At 44.6% G+C, this 18269-nt stretch overlaps 1 protein-coding gene across 2 annotated transcripts in view; it reads right to left on the reverse strand.

The window, feature by feature from the left end:
* The window catches only part of DIS3L2 (DIS3 like 3'-5' exoribonuclease 2), a 373782-nt gene that overhangs the window by 131961 nt on the left and 223552 nt on the right, over positions 1-18269 (reverse strand). For both annotated transcript variants that reach the window (XM_060015926.1, XM_060015927.2), the window contains one exon: positions 14691-14770. In XM_060015926.1, the coding sequence (XP_059871909.1) occupies positions 14691-14770 (80 nt within the window). The remainder of the gene's footprint in view (positions 1-14690; positions 14771-18269) is intronic.

Below are 18269 nucleotides of genomic sequence, written 5' to 3' on the forward strand. Positions count from 1 at the left end.
CTCAAGGTGAGAAGAATGGTTGAAAGGAGGGGTCCAGTACAAAAAGGGCAGGCAAGCGCTAGGCTGCCTCCTGAGGGTCTCGGGAGAACAGGAGAACATACAGGATTTACATCTCTATACATGTATCTGTCCCCTTGGCCCTCCTTCAAGGCAGGACAGAAATGGAATTCCAGCAGGTCCATATAGCAAAGGGCCGAGATGCTCTCCCCATGGTGCTTAAAGTAAGACTCTGGATTGTAAAGCCTATTTCCCCACCCAATGACCTAAGTGACAAGAGCCTAGGATTCAGTCTTTCTATCCCTGGTCAATAGGGAGTTTGTGTGGGCATGGGGTATAAGGTGGGGTCCCACCTGAGTTAAGGATTGCAAAGAGTCCTTTGCAATAAAATACCCTGTGCAAGGTTAGAAGTGGTGCAGAGCACAAAGTGATGTAATGCTTTAAGTCACCTCAGGGGCCAGTGCTATGTATGTGGCAGGAGAGGAGCAGACTAGGTTTCCTACTAGATGTATACCCAAATGATCTCTGGCTTCTGTTAGTGTGCAGCAATTATACTGCCACTGTAGTGCACTGGCAAGACAATTCTCGTGCTGGGGCTTGCAGGGTGAAACACAGGCATATGCTTCTCTAAAGGAAATGAACCTTCCTAATGTTACTCTTTCTGGGAAGGGGCAAGTCCTCAGATGGGAAGTGCAAAATGAAAGAAGGAGGCCAAGGTGTCTTTCCAGAAGCTCTTAGGTCTAGACTTCTGAAGGGCAGACGTTGAGGTGTGGGCGCCCGGGTGATGCTCAGTGTGGGGACAGGTCAGAACCTAGGTGGGCCTGGATCTGGGAGCAGTGGAAAGCAGGACACTTCTTGATGCTTTGTTACTCTCCGTTGCTCTTCCTTTTGCTACCCTCTAAGGTTTAAGTAAAGTCCTGTTCAAAAGTCTAGTGCCCATAAGCAAAGGATTATGGGCACCATACTTGGACCAAAGTGACGACAAGTCCTCTCGGCACCCAGGTCAGTGGGCAGAGGGAGTCATGGTTAGTAAGGAGGAAGGGGATGTCCAAATGGAGACTATCCACGTGGTCCAGCTGTCCTCCCCACCCGGGAATCATTCCTCTACTGCTAATCTCTGGTAATCTGAGTTTCTTTTATTAGACAAGGTAGTTTCCTTTTTGATGGTATCTTTGTAATAAAGGCTTTCAACCATTCTTGGCTCTCTGGTGAATAGCCTGTAGGTCAACATGGATCATATTTCAGAGTTAGGTACTCCCGGGTAGTATGAGGAAAGAAGCAGGGGTAGAAACCCAAAGTCCTATGTAAGGGGGTATTTCGTGTGGAAGGCAATGACAGAGGTAAACTCAGCCATGAGGAAATAGGTAACTCACTCAACCTTCAAGCATTAAGGAAACATGACATCAAGTATATTCTGATTTAGGCCATTCATCTGGCCACTAATCTGGGAGAGGGTAACAGAAGGTATTTAAGATTTCTAAACATACTGAATTTTTCTTAAGTTAAAAATGTCTGTGCACTTATTCTCATTTAACTGTATTGTGACCCAAGAACATGACCTGTATGATACCAATGACTTTTTGAAATATGCTTAATGCTTTAATACAAAGTCAATTTTTATATATGTTTTCTCTTGAGAAACACTTGAGAACACTGTGTAATCTTCATTTCTGGGTATTATACTTAGTTATTGGTTATTAGAGCTAGCTTGCTAACCGTGCTGTTCAAATTTTCTGTAGTTTTACTGAATTTCTGGTCTGTTTGAACTATCATTTCCTGGGAAAGGCATATTAAATTAACCCACTATGATGATGAATTTATCAATCTCTCCTCATATTTTTGTCAACTGTTGTTTTAATATATATTTTGAAGCTATAGCACTTGGTAATATGTTTAGACACTATCTTTTCTGATGAATTGATCCTTCTAATTATCATTTAGAGACTCTCTATACATTTAGTAATGTTTTCTACCTTAAAAGCTATTTGTCAGACATTATAAAAAATATACTAGCTTTCTTTTGCTTAGTACATTACTGGTATAGCTTTTCCCACCTTTTTACATTTAATCTTTGCGTCTTCATGTTTTAAGTGTGTGGTTATAAACAGCATATAGCTAGATTTCTCCAGTCTAACAGTCTTTGTTTTTTAGCTGCAGAGTTAAATTTGATGTGCTTATTAATTATTTTTTGGTACTTTAATATGTGCTTTTTATATGTCCTGTGCTCTCTACCACTTTGGAAGTTATTTACTGTATTTCTATTATTATTTAAAAGATATTCGAAACACTTATGGAACATGAACACTGTAACATATATGATATAAAATACAAAATAACACAGAAACTGAATATCAAAAAGTGTATCTTTATATGTTCCCAATTCGGTTATAACAGAATTAACATGCCAAATGTTTTTCAAACATTGATGATTTTTCGAAAAAGACCTTAATTAGACAATTAATAGCACTCTAATACTATAAAAATGAAAATGAGATCTAAGAGCAATGTTTGATATTTTGTTTCTACTTTTTAAGATTTACATTTTGGCAGGGCCAAAAGTGGAAACAGGAATTTTTGTTATTCAAGTAAATGAATTATGTGTTTTACTATGACATGCATGAAAGGCATTACAGAGTTTGGTTATTTGTCTTGTGCGTTTCTTTGGTGAGTAGAGGGAGCTTCTACTGCTACAGTTATAATAGATAATGCTCATAATTTGATTCAGTACTTGTACCCACAATTATGTTCTTGTAGCAAGTCATCTTCTCGCTTCCCCTTATCTCTGAACATTTTGTGAAGCTAATCTTTATAGGCTCAATTTTTTAAACTTTCTCCCTTTTTATTATAAGCACTTAAAGCTAGAAAATTTCCTCTAAGTGTTGCTTTAGCTGCACCCTTGCATGTTTCATAACTTTTCTGTATGTTTACTTTTACTAGAACTTTTATCTTTGGCAAATCTTTAAGGCTTTGGTTAAGAGTTAATTCTTCTGGAAAGGATATGCTTATGATTCTGACTGGTTTCTAGAAACATTGTCCATTTGGTGCCACTTTAAACTAGATACTTGGCTTGGAATTTTATGGGCCATGCAGGTAGTATTAATTCAGGTCCTGAGCAAACTTTCTGGGTCACTAGACATTAGAAGATACCATTAGCTGCTTTGGCACATACCTCTTTCTTTGGTTATCTGCTCTTGTTTCATTCCTGGCTTCCAAGGGCTGGCAAGACCTTTCTTGCCAGCTCAGCCATACATTTCTAAAAGATGCATCATTTTAAAGAGTTTTATTGAAGAAGAGTTCTTCAGGCTATCCATTCTATGATATTACTGGAAATGTAAGCCCTATGCAAAATATAGTGTATATACACATTTGTGCATTTTTTCCTGAGGAGAGACTATGACTCTAAAGAGATTAAAACCACTACCATACATTCTGTTTCAGCCTTATACAAACTAAAATAGCAAATTCTACCTGATGTTTTACAGATCTCCAGGCAAGAGGAAATTCTGCAGATAACCATGTAAAGTTGATTTCCAGTCTTAAACTATAATTCAGAAAGATATATGCATCCCAGTGTTCACTGCAGCACTATTTTCAACAGCCAAGACACGGAAGCAACCTAAATATCCACAAACAGATGAACAGATAAAGAAGATGTAGTACATATATACAATGGAATATTATTCAGCCATGAAAAAGAAATGAAATAATGCCATTTGCAGCAACATGGATGGACCTAGAGAGAGATTATCATACTAAGTGAAGTAAGCCAGACAGAGAAAGACAAATACCATATGATATCACTTATATGTGGAACCTAAAAAAAAAAAAAGATACAAATGAACATATTTACAAAACAGAAACAGACCCACAGACAAAGAAAACAAACTTACGGTTACCAAAGGGGAAAGGAGGGGGAGGGATAAATTAGGAAGTTGGGAGTAATACATACATACTACTATATATAAAATAGATAACCAACAGGGACCTGTACTCAATATTTTGTAATAACCTATAAGGTAAAATAATCTGAAAAAGAATATACATACACACACACACACACACACACACACACACACACACGTATAACTGAATCACTGTGCTGCACACCTAAAGCTAATATGACATTACAAATCAACTATACTTCAATAAAATAAAATTAAATGAAATTTTTGAAAAAGTTGATTTCCATTCTCAAAATGTCACCTGATTTCTACATTCTGGAATTACCTTGGCATTACCTCCTTATACCAACCTAACCTCCAAACACTTCCAACAGAGGGTAATAAAAAACAAACTTTTTCAATTTCCGATGTCTCAACATGCTATTAATTAAGATCTATCTGCTAACAAAGGAATACTTGGATTTTTGTAATACCAGCTTTTCTATTTCTCCAAACTGACAGATGACCGTATTGCCATTGAAGATGTACTTGGTTGTTAAAAAGCCTTTTCTTAACTAGCAAGCCTGTTTGCCAAAATAATTAAAGGAAGAAAAGTTCTGGCTTTTGCATCATAAATTGGGTTTTTTGTTGTTGTTGTTATTGTCCTTCACTACCATGTTAAGGTTTATTCAATAAGTAAATTTTATCAGAAAATTAGCACTCACTGAATTTGGAAATGGCAAGGATACAGACAGGAGGGAGACGGATAAAAATGACAATAAAAATGACAAATAAAACCAAAAAACAACTTGCTGTGGAAGCCTGTAGGTATGCAGTGAGAAGAGTACTGCAGGCTATAGAAGAGACTCATGAAAGAAAATAATGGGGAAGAAGTGAGCCTCAGATATGCCAACTCACAGAGCTGCAGGACCAGATGTCATGATCATAATATATAATTCAGTTATCTTACAGTATCACTGAGACATGAGGAGATGGACTGAAAACCATGATTGTGATGAGGGAAAGGTACACCTAATTCTAAAGAAGTAGACATTGTAGGAGGGCATGCGGTGTAAGCTTATAGGTCAGCATAAAAGCCCATAAACAACCCACAAACTTAAGGGTCGAAGCACAGTGGAAATAAAAAGGGCAAGGTAAGAAACAGAAAAAGGAGTGAAACGCTAAAAGTTTGTAACAAGATGCCTGGTTAGACCGATTAGATCAAGCGATTTTCAAATGCAGGGTACCATGCATGACACTCAGGATATAGAGATGTCCAAGGACTGCCCTGCTTTTAGGAAACAAGCAAAAAGGTGAATTAAATCCACAAGCAATGATATTTACTGCTGCATTAGACACATGAAGAAAATATGCTGATAGGATAGGAACGGTTCATTCTGCCAAGAGGAAAGGAAAGCTCCGCAGAGGTTTCATCTTGCTGTTGAACGAAATTCTGACACAGAAGTAGGAAGAGAGGCCAGGCATTCTAACTGGAGGGCAAAGGGCAGGCAGAGGCTGGGAGGCAGGGTAGAGTGAAGTGGATATGCAAAGCCTAGAGTGGCCAGACACCATTAGGGGCGCGTGCGGCGTGTGTGTGTGTGTGTGTGTGTGTGTGTGTCTGTGTGTCTGTGTGTCTGTGTGTGTCTGTGTGTTGGTCGAAGTGGCATTGGGAGGTGGGGAAGGTGGAAGAGGGGGCTGGGGAACTAATCTTAAAGGACTTAATAACAACGCTCTGCTAAGAAATGTGGACCATTCCGTAGGTATGAGAAGATTTTCAAGCAGAAAAGTGACATGATCTGGTCTTCGTGTGTACATAAAAGAAAACTGGGCTTCCCTGGTAGCGCAGTGGTTGAGAGTCTGCCTGTCGATGCAGGGGACACAGGTTCGTGTCCCGGTCCGGGAGGATCCCACATGCCGTGGAGCGGCTGGACCCGTGAGCCATGGCCGCTGAGCCTGCGCGTCCAGAGCCTGTGCTCCGCAACGGGAGAGGCCACAACGGTGAGAGGCCCACGTACCACAAAAAAAAAAAGAAAACTAACTGGGTAGCAAGGTAGAGGGTGCACAGCGGGGGAGGGGAGATTATTGACAAGGCCATGACAACAGTGCTGAGAGGAAGAGGAATCAAATTTGATTCCAGGATTCCCTTTTTTTTTTTTTTTGGCAGTACACGGGCCTCTCACTGTTGTGGCCTCTCCCGTTGCGAACACAGGCTCCAGACGCGCAGGCTCAGCGGCCATAACTCACGGGCCCAGCCGCTCCGCGGCATGTGGGATCTTCCCGGACCGGGGCACGAACCTGTGTCCCCTGCATCGGCAGGCGGACTCTCAACCACTGCACCACCAGGGAAGCTCCAGGATTCCCTTTTTTAAAAAAAACTTTGGTTGACTAGGTGGTAGGTGATGATGTCTTTATAAAAGTAGGGGACGGAGAAGAAACAGGTTGAGAGGGGAAGCAAGGTCCCAGCATCCTTGTCCTGGTGCCCACCATGTTCTCCCTCTCAGCAAACCCCCAAATTTGTATCATTGCAACTTCTGCTCCCACACCTAGAAGGCTAAAGAAAATCACCCAGGCTTGGTAGTATTCCAACTCAGCACACATCAACAGTGTTTGGGAAGGCCTTGTATGATCGGTTTCTGGTCAGCTCCCCCATCCAAGCCCTTTCACTATCCCCTGCTCCCCGTACACAGCCCCTTCCCCATCTGCCCTCAGCAGGAGGGCCGCTTCCTCTCACAGCTGAAGTGGGTATTATCCAGGGTTAATACTCAGCAGCGGCCCATTCCCTACGTCTTGCTTCTCTGCCTCAAGGGAAGAGGGGTTTACCCTCCATGTCTTGGCCTCACTTTCCACTTATACTCTGAATTCACTCCCACCTTCTTCTTCAAGACCTTGCAAAATCGTCAGCTCCTCTCACTCCTATATTTTCAACTTCTCCTTCTCCAAGCTGTCCTGTCCTCCCTGCCACTCATAGGTTTCATAGCCAAGCTTCTTATGGAAAGCCACCTCCTTTCCTGTTTTCCACTCCCTTCTCCACCACCCGCAGTCTGGCTTCCCCTCCTCAAAGCCACTGACACTAGTCTCTCAAGGTCGTCAATGATCTCCTGGTTGCCAAACCCAAAGACTTCCCAGTTCTCTCTTACCTGACTCTCCTACAGCCTTTGTGGCTTTTCTGCATTTAGCCTGCTCTGCCTGCCCCCTCTCCCCTCTCTCTCCTTCGCCTCCAGGCTCCCTGGCCTCACCTCTTGGTTATTTTCCACATCTTCCCAGGGGCCCAGCGGGGTCCTCTTCTCAGTCTGTGACTTCTCCTGGGCCACCTCTCCCAGGCCCATGTACCGATGACTCCCAAATCTCCACTTCCAGCCCTAACTCCTTTGACTTGTCCCCTTCGTATTTCTACCTGGATGATTCTCAGGGACTGCAAACCCAACATGTGCTTATCTCTGAACGCACCACCTTCCCCCCAAAACCAGCTCTCCTCAATATTTCCTATTGAATGCCATTATGTTCTGCCTACTGCCCAAGCCAGAAACTTAGATGAGATTCTAGATTCTTCTCCTACTGCCAATATCAAAAGTTTACAAACTTATTCACTCATTCAACAAACATTTCCAGGTGTGTCAACTATGTAACACACAGTGTGCTGGGCACTGAGGGTTCAACAGTGAACAAAAGGACATCCCTTCTCTCGTAAAGCTTACCATCCAGGAGGACAGACCCACAAGAGTACCTTAAAGGGAAGCAGGGGGTGGTGGGGTGGGGAGAAGACTGTGGCAATAGGGTGGTCAGGAAGGGCCTCCTTGAGATGACATCTGAGTAGAACTCAGAGTAGTGAGGGATCTGGGAGAAGGGGGATCCGGACAGAGGGAAGAGAAAGTACAAAAGTGTTGAGACAGGAGCTGCCTGGCATGTCTGGAGGACAACACCACGGCCATGTTGGCTGGAGGAGGGCGGGTGAGACAGGGACTGTGGGGAACAAGGTTGGAGAGGCAGTTAGAGACCACAGTAGGAAGATTAGAAAAAACAAACAAACAAACGAGACAGCAGTACGTCCCAGGAAGGACTTGGGTGTTTATCCTCAGCAGGACGAGAAGTCTTGGAGGGACTGGAGCGGGGGAATGACCTCATCAGATCTACATTTTACAAGGACTGCCTTGGCTTCGATCCGTAGGAAGAAAAGGCCGACACGAGAGAAAGTTAAGAGGCTCCTGCAGCGGCCCGGACCCCAAGTGCTGCCCCGATTTCCTGTCCTGGCTCTTGCCTCCCTCCAGTTCTGGCTCCTCGGCCTCTGCCTTGGTTGGGGCACTTGCTGCCTCTCAGAACTCAGACCATCTTAACACCGCGCTCAGTCCATACTCCTCACTGCCGCCACACAGATCTCTCCCACCTGCAAGTTGGATCCTGACTCTCTCCTGCTTAAAGCTCTTTGCTTCCCATTACACTCAAGATAAGACTCCCACTCCGAAAGGGAGCCTGCGTGCCCCTTTCCGGCCTTACGGCACAGGCTCCTCCCACCCTGTCACGGTGCAGTCGCGTTGACTTCCGGTTCCTTTTGGTGCCGAAGTCTTTGTAGCACAGGGCCAACACACACTCTGTTCCCTTAGCTTAAAACGTTCTTCCTCCCCACTGTGTGGCTCACCCCTGTTTATTCTTCAAGCTGAGGTTTAAATACTGCAGTCCGTCCCCCCACGCCCGCTCTCCATGAAGTCTAAACTTTCTAGCAGGGCCTACAAAAGAATTCATGATCTCCTCCCTGCTTTATCTACGATTACCACCCCACTTGAACCTCACGGTCCAGATATTTCAAGTTCTGTGTGGTTCCCTCCAAAATACCATGTATCTGGCGTCCTGGGACTTTGCACACACTCTTCCCTCTGCCTGGGAACCCCCTCTCCTCTCGGCAGCCTGTGAATACCACCAGAGACTCACTGAGCGCCTGCTCTGAGCCTCACACTGCCAGGGGGTGTACGGTGGGAGGATAGATAAGAAACAAGATAGTCAATAGCACTTCAGTGGGTGATGAGTGATGAGGAAAAAAGTAAAGCAAGGATGGTGGAGAGTGGGTGGGAGGGGAAGAAATTAGAGGCAGAGTGACTAGGGAAGGCCTTACTGAGAGAGCGACCCAGCTGATCTCCACTCAGCCACATGGCTCTCCAGGGAAAGAGCAATGCAGGCAAAGGGAACAGAGCGCAAAGGCTGAAGAGCACGGAAGCAAGGGGACTGGAGATTCCCATGAAGCGAGGGAGCAGAGAAGAAGAGTTAAAGAAGGCAACTAGAGAAAAGTAGTCCAAAAACTACAACCAAGAGCAAGTAGAGGGGCTTCCCTGGTGGCGCAGTGGTTGAGAGTCCGCCTGCCGATGCAGGGGACACGGGTTCGTGCCCCGGTCTGGGAAAATCCCACATGCCGCAGAGCGGCTGGGCCCGTGAGCCATGGCCTCTGAGCCTGCGCGTCCGGAGCCTGTGCTCTGCAACGGGAGAGGCCACAACAGTGAGAGGCCCGCGTACCACCAAAAAAAAAAAAAAAAGAGAGAAAGTAGAGCCCCCTAAGTCCAAAGAAGAGTAGATGAAAAGCCAAACACTGCACACATGTTTGCTGAATTGAAGTCAGGGACAACCTGCGTCACTGAACTTTCTGAAGCCACATAGCAGAGGGAGTAAGAAATAAATGGGAAGCAGGAAAGGAGCCGCAGCAAGCAGACTGCTCTTCAAGGTGTCCTGATGGACAAAGGAAGGTGTGAACACTCCTGAGGCTGTAGGGGGCTGAGGAAGGCCTTACAGGATGGAGACTTAAGTTTGTGAGAGGAGGAAGCCAAACCAAAGGGAAACATAAAGGGGCTGCGGTGAATGCCTGGTGGGGTAAGATCTTCCCAGAGGTGAGAACAGAACCCAGGAAGAGGGTTTGGCCTGGCTGCTGCGATGTGCTGGAACCTGGTACTCGTAAGCTCCAGGACGCCCACCCATGCTCTCTTCCTTCCCAGTAGCAGATCCAGAGCCTTCGTCTCTGCTCTTTGCTCATTAAAATTACTACCATCCATTCTATTGCTCAGGCTCTCCAGCCTAAGCCAGGGGAGCACAGTCTTTCCAGCTCCTACTTCCTCACTGCCTCCAAAGAAGATTACTCGTGACAAGAACTCTCAGCAGGTGACACATATAACCATACGGGGAAGTCCAGAGTTTAGGAATTCTGTGAAATTCGTACAGACTTTCTCCTAGTCTCTTGTTCCTATTTCCTAAGTGAGAAGGGCTCCCAGGAACAGAGCTGCCTAGTCCAGCCTCCTCAGGGAAGGGAAAGGGAAAGCCAGACAAGAGGCAAACCAGCAGGAAGTCTGGCGCCCCCTACAGCAGGGCAGGTAGTGTGCATTCCCGAGGTCCCTCAGGCTGGATGATGACCTGACAGTAGGACACAACCCTCTTTCTTCGAGTCAGATGGCTGCCCTCTGTGGGGGTGGGAAAGACGAGCAGGTGGCTGAGCACAGGGGTGCGCTCCTTGGGTGGGATTTTCGTGGTTCAGAGGTGAAGGCAGCAAGGAGGAGAGACGGGTAAGAGGGATACGACTCTGGGTATCCAGCCCAGGCAATCCATCAGGACTTCCGCTAAGTTATCGTTAAGGTGTAAATTCCAATTTCCAAAAAGCCTCAAGGATGAATGGATTTGTTTATTTATTCTTAATTCATTCATCCATTCACTCATTTTCCCCCAGTGGTTTTCAGTATACTCACAGAGCTGTGTAACTCTGAGCTAGTAATTTCAGAACATTTTCATCACCCCCCAAAGAAACGCCAAACCCATTAGCAGTCAGTCCCCACTCCCCCTTTCTCCAATCCTTCATTTCTAAGGTCTGGCTAGGATAACCCTTGCCATGTTCAATGGCAGAGCACTCATTACAGAACAAAACATTAGAGAAACAAGACGCCAGAGAAGCAGGGAACATCGATTTCCTGTAGGATCTGTTGGGAGCCTGAATCAACTAAAAGCTGAATAAAGGTCCTGACTTGTCTGACTGATAATTTCCTCTCTCAGAGACTAGAGCAAAGCAATAATGCAGGTTTAATTGAACAGAACAGGTGGCTGGAAGTGGCTGGGAGAGAGTCACCGTGGCCTGGCAGCCAGGGAGGAGAAGTCTGGATACAGGCAGCCATTTACCTCAGAGCTCATAAAGGCAGAAGTAACACCGTGACATGGGAAACGGGCTCCAATTTAATATGCTACAGGACATAGAAAAATATACAGCATGCTTAACTGGGAAGCTGTAATTCAGATATACATGACAGCCATTATCTAGCATCTGAGGAGTTGTCACAGGAGAGATGAGACTTATTCTATAGGCTCCCCAGGGGCATGCATGGGACCAACGAGTGGAAAATTACAGGAAGACAGTGGTATTTCAGATCATTACAGGGAAGGATTTCCTGATAGTCACGCAATCTTAAGGCCAGATGGGCTGCCTGTAAGGTAGAGAGTTAAAGTGCAACCTGGATATTCAGTAAGTAGATACTGCAGAGGTAATCTGAAAACCAGAGGGTGATGTGACAACTGTGGCGCTCCCACACTTGAGCGGTGAGGTCAACTGTGAGGTGTGTTGCAAAGGTCTGTTACAGTAATCAAACACTGGAGTGTGTGACTTACTGTCTTTAGGTTCTGGGTTATCATTATAACCAGTCTTACTCACTTACATTATTAAATATCTCCTTGAGCTAAAGTGAAAGACTCCATGTTAAAGTTAGCGGGCTGGTTAATGCTCACGGGAATGTTGCCCTCAAGTGTGTTTATAGGCTGTAAGAGGTGAAAAATTACCGGGCTAGATGACTGGTAGAATCTCTTCCAAAGCTGAGATTCCTCAAGGGTAGAGGGCACCCCCTCCTCAGCCTTCCAACCTAAACATGATCTACTGGGGAGCAGGTGTCACTGTGTTTCTGCAGAATTCACCTGCAGACCGTAATGTCTAAATCTCGCACCTAGAGGAGATACTGGTAACAAGTCCTGGGGGTTCATCTGAACTCGACAGAAAGACAGAGTAAGGACTAAGTAAGTTACTTCTGTCTGTGCGTTTTATCTTCACAGAAGAGTCATTCAGATGATTTCAATGGGACCAAAGGAAAGTTTAACCTTTATATTTTCTTTAAATAAAAATGGTTATAGATGATGTAAATATGCCCAGAAAACATTATTTGCTTTTTGCAACATTAAACTTTTTTTCCTCTAAGCAAGAACTGACATGAACTGGTAACTACCAGAGCCTGAACTCAGCCAGTCTCACCCCAATCCAAACTGGAACTGACTTTCACTTTTCCTCTCCCTGGGTAAATGGCCTTGGCGGAAACAGCTGTCACAAAGGCCAACTGTAGAAGTGCCACCGTAAAAACGCTCGACTGCCCAACTCCTCGCCAATGCTCTGCCGGGTCCCTTTTCTGCTGCCCTGCCAAACGACCAGATGTTAATTACTCCCCTGGAATGCAAGAATAACTAAGCAGACGGGAGGTATCTGATCACCTGGTGCGGCGGCTACTGGGCAGCCTGTGATTTCTGGCACCTCATAATTTTTTTTTATTACAAAATTTTTTCATTATGAAGCTATTATTACCACATTATAAAAATTTGGAAACTAGGGAAAAGAGAAAAATCCCTTATGAACCCGTCATCCTAATAAAATCACTGTTTGCATTTTGCTGAGTTATCTACTCTTCTTCATGGCTCTCTGTATACGATTAGATGGACTGCATGCATTTAGCCTCCTCTGCAGAGCATCTGCAGCAGCTTATATAAACACACATCATCAGACAGACAGCTCCATGCAGACATGCTCTCTCCGAAACCAGCTGGTCCTCCTGATTTCCCCATTTCTAACTTGTCGATTCCATCTCATCGCCATCCAGGTTGAAACTTTTGCCCCGTCTTGGATTCCCCTCCCTCAACTCCAAATCCATTTCCACTGATTCTTTTCTGTCATTACCCCTTTTTCATAGCTGTCCTCCCCACCCCCATGAATAATGCCACCACCTCCAGTCCAGTTTCTTCTACTTACATCTCTAAACAATTATAATGTTTCCCTGACTCATTTCTCTGCCTCTACTTCCTCTCCTTTTCCTTCATCTTGCGCTGCTAAATGATTTCCCTCGTTACGAATGCTCTCCCTGAACAGCACACTGAAAACAATTGGTTTTCGACTGTCTGACAAAGCATATTCTTCGGTTGGAAATTTATAAACATGTACAACTTGTCCCCAGTCAATCCTTCCTGCTCCACCTTTTCCCTACACGAAGCCTCTGCTGGTAACCTGGTACCCTAGACACGACACGTAGCGTGCGGGGTGAGTGGGGCAAGACACGTGCCTGTTGCCTGGTGCCCCTGCCAGGGGGATATCATGTGAGCCGGCTGAGATGGGGTAACAGGGGTTAGGCCTACCCTTCCACCATTAACGACTATAGACGTGGCCAAAATAAATGAAGCAACTGTTTCCAAGCATTAGGCTACAAACAGAGCAGGGCTATGAAGCTGGAGAGAAAGGAAATACAGGAAGCGAGGTCCAGTGTCACCTGGCTTTCTGCCGGGGGTGGGGGGGCACTTTTCAACTGGGACTCAGAGAAGTGGATGTGAGAGTGATATGCCCAAGCCTTTCCATGCAGCAAAGATTGCTCAGGATATAAGAAACCAACGTAGTATTTGCTTTTTTAAGTAGGCTGCTTAAAGTTTAGATTTAAAAAGTATATAATTCCTCTGAAATTTCCATGGGAACTTTTCTCTCTTTATGCTTTATCTTCCTTTCAATTTTCTTTAGTTGAAAACACTGAGCACCATTGCCCACAGTTTCAAGGAAGACTCACTAAAAGAAGATGAAAGCATTTCTGGGCAGTGATGTTTTCTGTCTCTCAGCTTTGTATCTACTGAGCCTCACTGTCTTTTATGGAGAAGAGACAACACGCTGAGCCCATGAAGTTTTGCATTAATGGAATATGTGAACATTTCTGCAGTGTTTGCCAAGACCAGGCCACTGGGCCACCGACACTGTGCAGGAGACTGAAGCCGCAAGATTGCACACCATCACGGGCAAGCCATCAAAGGCCACGTTAGTGCCAAAGCCATATCAGAGAATAACTAGAGCCACAGCAGTCACCAGACCCCACCCTGGCGAGGGGCAGGAAGCAGCTGCAGACTCTAAGCGGCTCATCTGGAGGGGCATTAGGAAGGGCATGGCTAGGGTTTGCTCTTCTCACACCTCACACATCTCCCCCTCCCCCATGATAGTTTTCAAAGACCAGTGGCATCAAATGCCACTTTTTCCTTCCTGGCTCCATCCCAGAAGAATGTTTCAGGAGCCTAACAACTGCCTTCCGCAATTTGCTGGACAGATGAAGACCTGCACGGGGCAGAGCAAGTTTCTCCAGCCCGGGGCCATGAGGGACTTCCTCAGGGGAGGCGTTCCTGCCGCCTCTGCTGAGCACGTCTTTGGACAGCACCCCTTGAATCACCCCAGTGTGTCGTTCAATTCAGGTAAAAAAAAACTCTGTGCTTCTCCGAGGCAGAGCTTAGGGGCCTTCTTTAACACACTATGCCCTCACTGGAGCCTCCTGCAGGGCCGGGCCTGAAATTAGTTCTTCTGCCCTCACTGCTGTCCCTCCTGAGGCCCGAGAAGGGTCCTAGCAAGAGGACGTTTCTTATTCTCATGCTCACTGAAGTCGGGCAGGAGCACAATCTCTAGGTCACATGCTGTGTAGGCTCAGGGGCCTACGGCAAGTTCAGGGAGTACCTGGGCAGCCAGGCTGGCCACACAGGGGTGCCCGCTGCCTGCCACCTAGAGGGGGAGAGAAGATTCCATCCTACCGTCAGCGACGGGCTTGCAGGAGAGGGCGTCATCGAGGTCTCGGGCAGTTGATGGGTCGATGGTGAAGACACAGTCTTTTCTAGGGAAGATTGAAGACATAATTAGCGAGGCCACAAATAACAGAAACTTTACCCCACTGTAGTACAGCTTTAAAGAACAGCTCTTTTGCAAGTGTATAAACGGTAGACAAAGTGGGGAGTAACTTCCCTCTTGTCTCTCTAACAGGGGATCTTTAATAAAATGCAAACTGGGGGAAGATAACAAGGCTCCGTACTGTCTCTGAGTGTCTTTCTCTTTCTCTCTGCTGACTGGCCCCTACTTCTCCTTGATCCTGAGTTAGAACAGGTGTGAGCGGGTGGAAGTGAGGCGGCTTCCATGAATGGGGCTTCCCAAGAAGTTTCCTGACAAGAGGGGCAAGTCCCTTTGGCAAATTACTCTCCAACAGTCAGTTCTTTCTTTTGCCTCCCTCTTCCTCAGTGGCTGATGGGAACCTGTCCTTCAAGGATCATATGAGGATGATTTACTGCTCCTTCTATCTTGTGCCAAAGAATAAACCGTCTGGCTCGTGACACAGGGGGATGGGACTCAAGAATAGGTTCTGCAGAAAACTTTGGGCCCATACAGTTAGCCATGATGCAATTCTACTTGGAAATGGCCCTAATCACAGTTTATTTCCATGAAATAATCATATACTTCATCCAGGCTCACATAACTGAGTACACCCTATGCCTCTTTATGTCCACACAGTATCCCTAGGCACACCTCATTCTTAATCTGTGAAGCCCCTGGACGTTCTCATTTTGCTTTAGAATTTCCCAAATAACATGACCCACCCAACCTACCCATTCACACCATATAAATACCTAAGATTTGGGCAGTCGGTCCTAAGTTCTCCACACCTCCTGCCCCGTCTTCCGGGGCACTGGCCTGGGAGTCAGGGTGTTTAGCAGGAACCACCCTCCCTTCCCCACACACAGGCTCTCTAGTCAGCACTCCCTGCCCCCACTGCACTCTCCTCAAGTTCTTCCTCCACTCCCTCCAGTACTATCAGCCCCACTGCTGCCATTCCCCGGTCCCCTCCCGCCTCATCCACACTCATGATGATGGACATCCTGGCAGTCACCACAATTAGTTGGCTTTGTTCTTAAAGTCTTATTTCCTATGTTGCTCTTCTGCTCAAAACTTCCCCAAAGCCCTCACAGGCTGCCAAGCAGCTCTGGGTGCCGGGCTGCAAACCTCTCGAGGCCTTCCTTTACCTGTCCCCTTGCTGTTCAGTTCCCTTATTCCTGATAACCCTTCACCAGCCCTCTCTGATCCTCCACACTGATCATCTCACCACCATAATACCTTGATTCTAAGACCGTATTAATTCTAGGACACACTATCAATTCAATAATAGCTTTTTGGGGAAACAAAAACCCCGAGCATGTTAAATATATACATTGATTTTAAAGTACTTCAGGATTTCAGAAATGTCAAGATGTTTTTTTAAAAAAGACTCTTAAATGGTGAGTGGATAAATGGATAACTAAACTATGGTACATCTACACTGTGGAATACCACTGAGCAACAAAAAGGAACAAACTACTATACATGCAACAACTTGGACGAATCTCAAAGGTATTATGTCAAGGAAGCCACTCTCACAAGCTTATATAGTCTATGATTCCATTTATATGACATTCTCAAAAAGACAAAATTATGTAACAGAGACATAAGTGATTTTCAGGGCTTGGGGAAGGTGGGATGAAAAAGGGGTGCTTGTTCGGAGGGAATGGAGCTTTTCTGTATCTTGACTGTGGTGGTGGCTACATGAACCTACATGTGTCGACATTCAAAGAACTGTACAACAAATAAAGGCCAATTTTACTGTTTATTAATTTAAATTTTTTAAAATTTTAAATGTGATTTCTGAATCTAGGAAAGTAAAAAAAAATTGTTAATAGAATTGATTGATGGGTAGTAGAATTATGGATTAATATTTTTCCTTTATACTTGTCCATATTTTTCAAATTCGCACTATGATTAAGTATTACTATTATAAGTGGAAAAAATTAACACTGTATAAAATCTCCTCCAATCAAAAAATAATCAGATACATAATACTGCTTATAAGGATATTCAACAATCTTATAGACTCCTATTGCTTAATACAGTTAATAGCTTTAAAATGATGAATCTGGTAAAACTATATACTCACTGGTACACCAAGAAAAGGGGACAGGGAAAGGTGGGTGCCACTCAGGTGGAGGGACAAGAGCACTTAGAGCACAGTCCCAGGAAGGGTGCTTCACCAGAAGATTCACTCTTCTCACTAAACATCTCAAGAATAGGCACATACAGTGTGGGGAACATAAATGCTGAGGTCTCAGGAGATAAAGAAATAATTTGTTTCACTATGTAAAAGAAACTGTAATTACACAAGAGTGCCAGAGGAAAAGAGAAACACCGATGTCCCCTGGAAAGCAAGCTCTTGGAGGGCTTTGTGTTACAGTGCTATGAACAGAGGGTGCAACTCACAAATGTTTGTTAAATGAATGAATGCATGCATGCTGACAGGAAGAGACAAGGAAGTGAAATTAATCCTGATACCATGGTAATGGGCTCTAAATTGGTGAGGATCTTGAACTTGATTCACAAGGTAAAGAGGGAACTGTCTGCTTCTTGTTCCTCTTTGTATCCCCCATAGAAGCCAGCAAAATGCACTGTATATCCTGAGTACTCAATAAATACCCGTTGAACTGAAACTGAAATGTTAGACTTGGTGGTGGGAAAGTTTGGGTTCTCCATCAACCATCATAATGACAACATAAGAAACTGAAAGAACGTTCCTCAAGTTAAAATAAAAAATACTCTTAGTTTGATGGGGGCCACAGTTTACTGGTTTACCTGGAGAGTTGAGTGGGAAGTTATATTTTCTTAAAATCAAATGTCTCTGGGTGTTTTGAGACTTTTATTTCTATGAATGAATAATAATGCCCATTAAAACACTTCCAGCCTCCAATCAATTCAGCCATGTGTGACACAGTAAAACTTTAAGGCTTCAACTATTAGTTTGCAAAAGTCATTTTTGAGAGGCCCACACATCGTTTCTGAGAAAAACCTTAGACTAGCCTGTAAGCACTCAAACCAATCCTCTACTACACTTTTTTAAGAAAATCTGCTCTTAAGCCAGAAACATAAAAGTCTAAATTAAAACAACTCTGGACATATATCACAGCAAGATGTTTTTTGACCCACCTCCTAGAGTAATGGAACTAAAACCAAAAATAAACAAATGGGACCTAAGGAAACTTAAAAGCTTTTGCACAGCAAAGGAAACTATAAACAAGACAAAAAGACAACCCTCAGAATGAGAGAAAATATTTGCAAACGAATCAACAAAGGATTAATCTCCAAAATATATAAACAGCTCATGCAGCTCAATACTAAAAAAAACAAACAACCCAATCCAAAATGGGCAGAGAACCTAAATAGACATTTCTCCAAAGAAGACATACAGATGGCCAAGAAGCACATGAAAAGCTGCTCAACATCACTAATTATTAGAGAAATGCAAATCAAAACTACAATAAGGT

This window comes from Delphinus delphis, chromosome 7, assembly GCF_949987515.2.
Source record: "Delphinus delphis chromosome 7, mDelDel1.2, whole genome shotgun sequence".
NCBI lineage: Eukaryota > Metazoa > Chordata > Mammalia > Artiodactyla > Delphinidae > Delphinus > Delphinus delphis.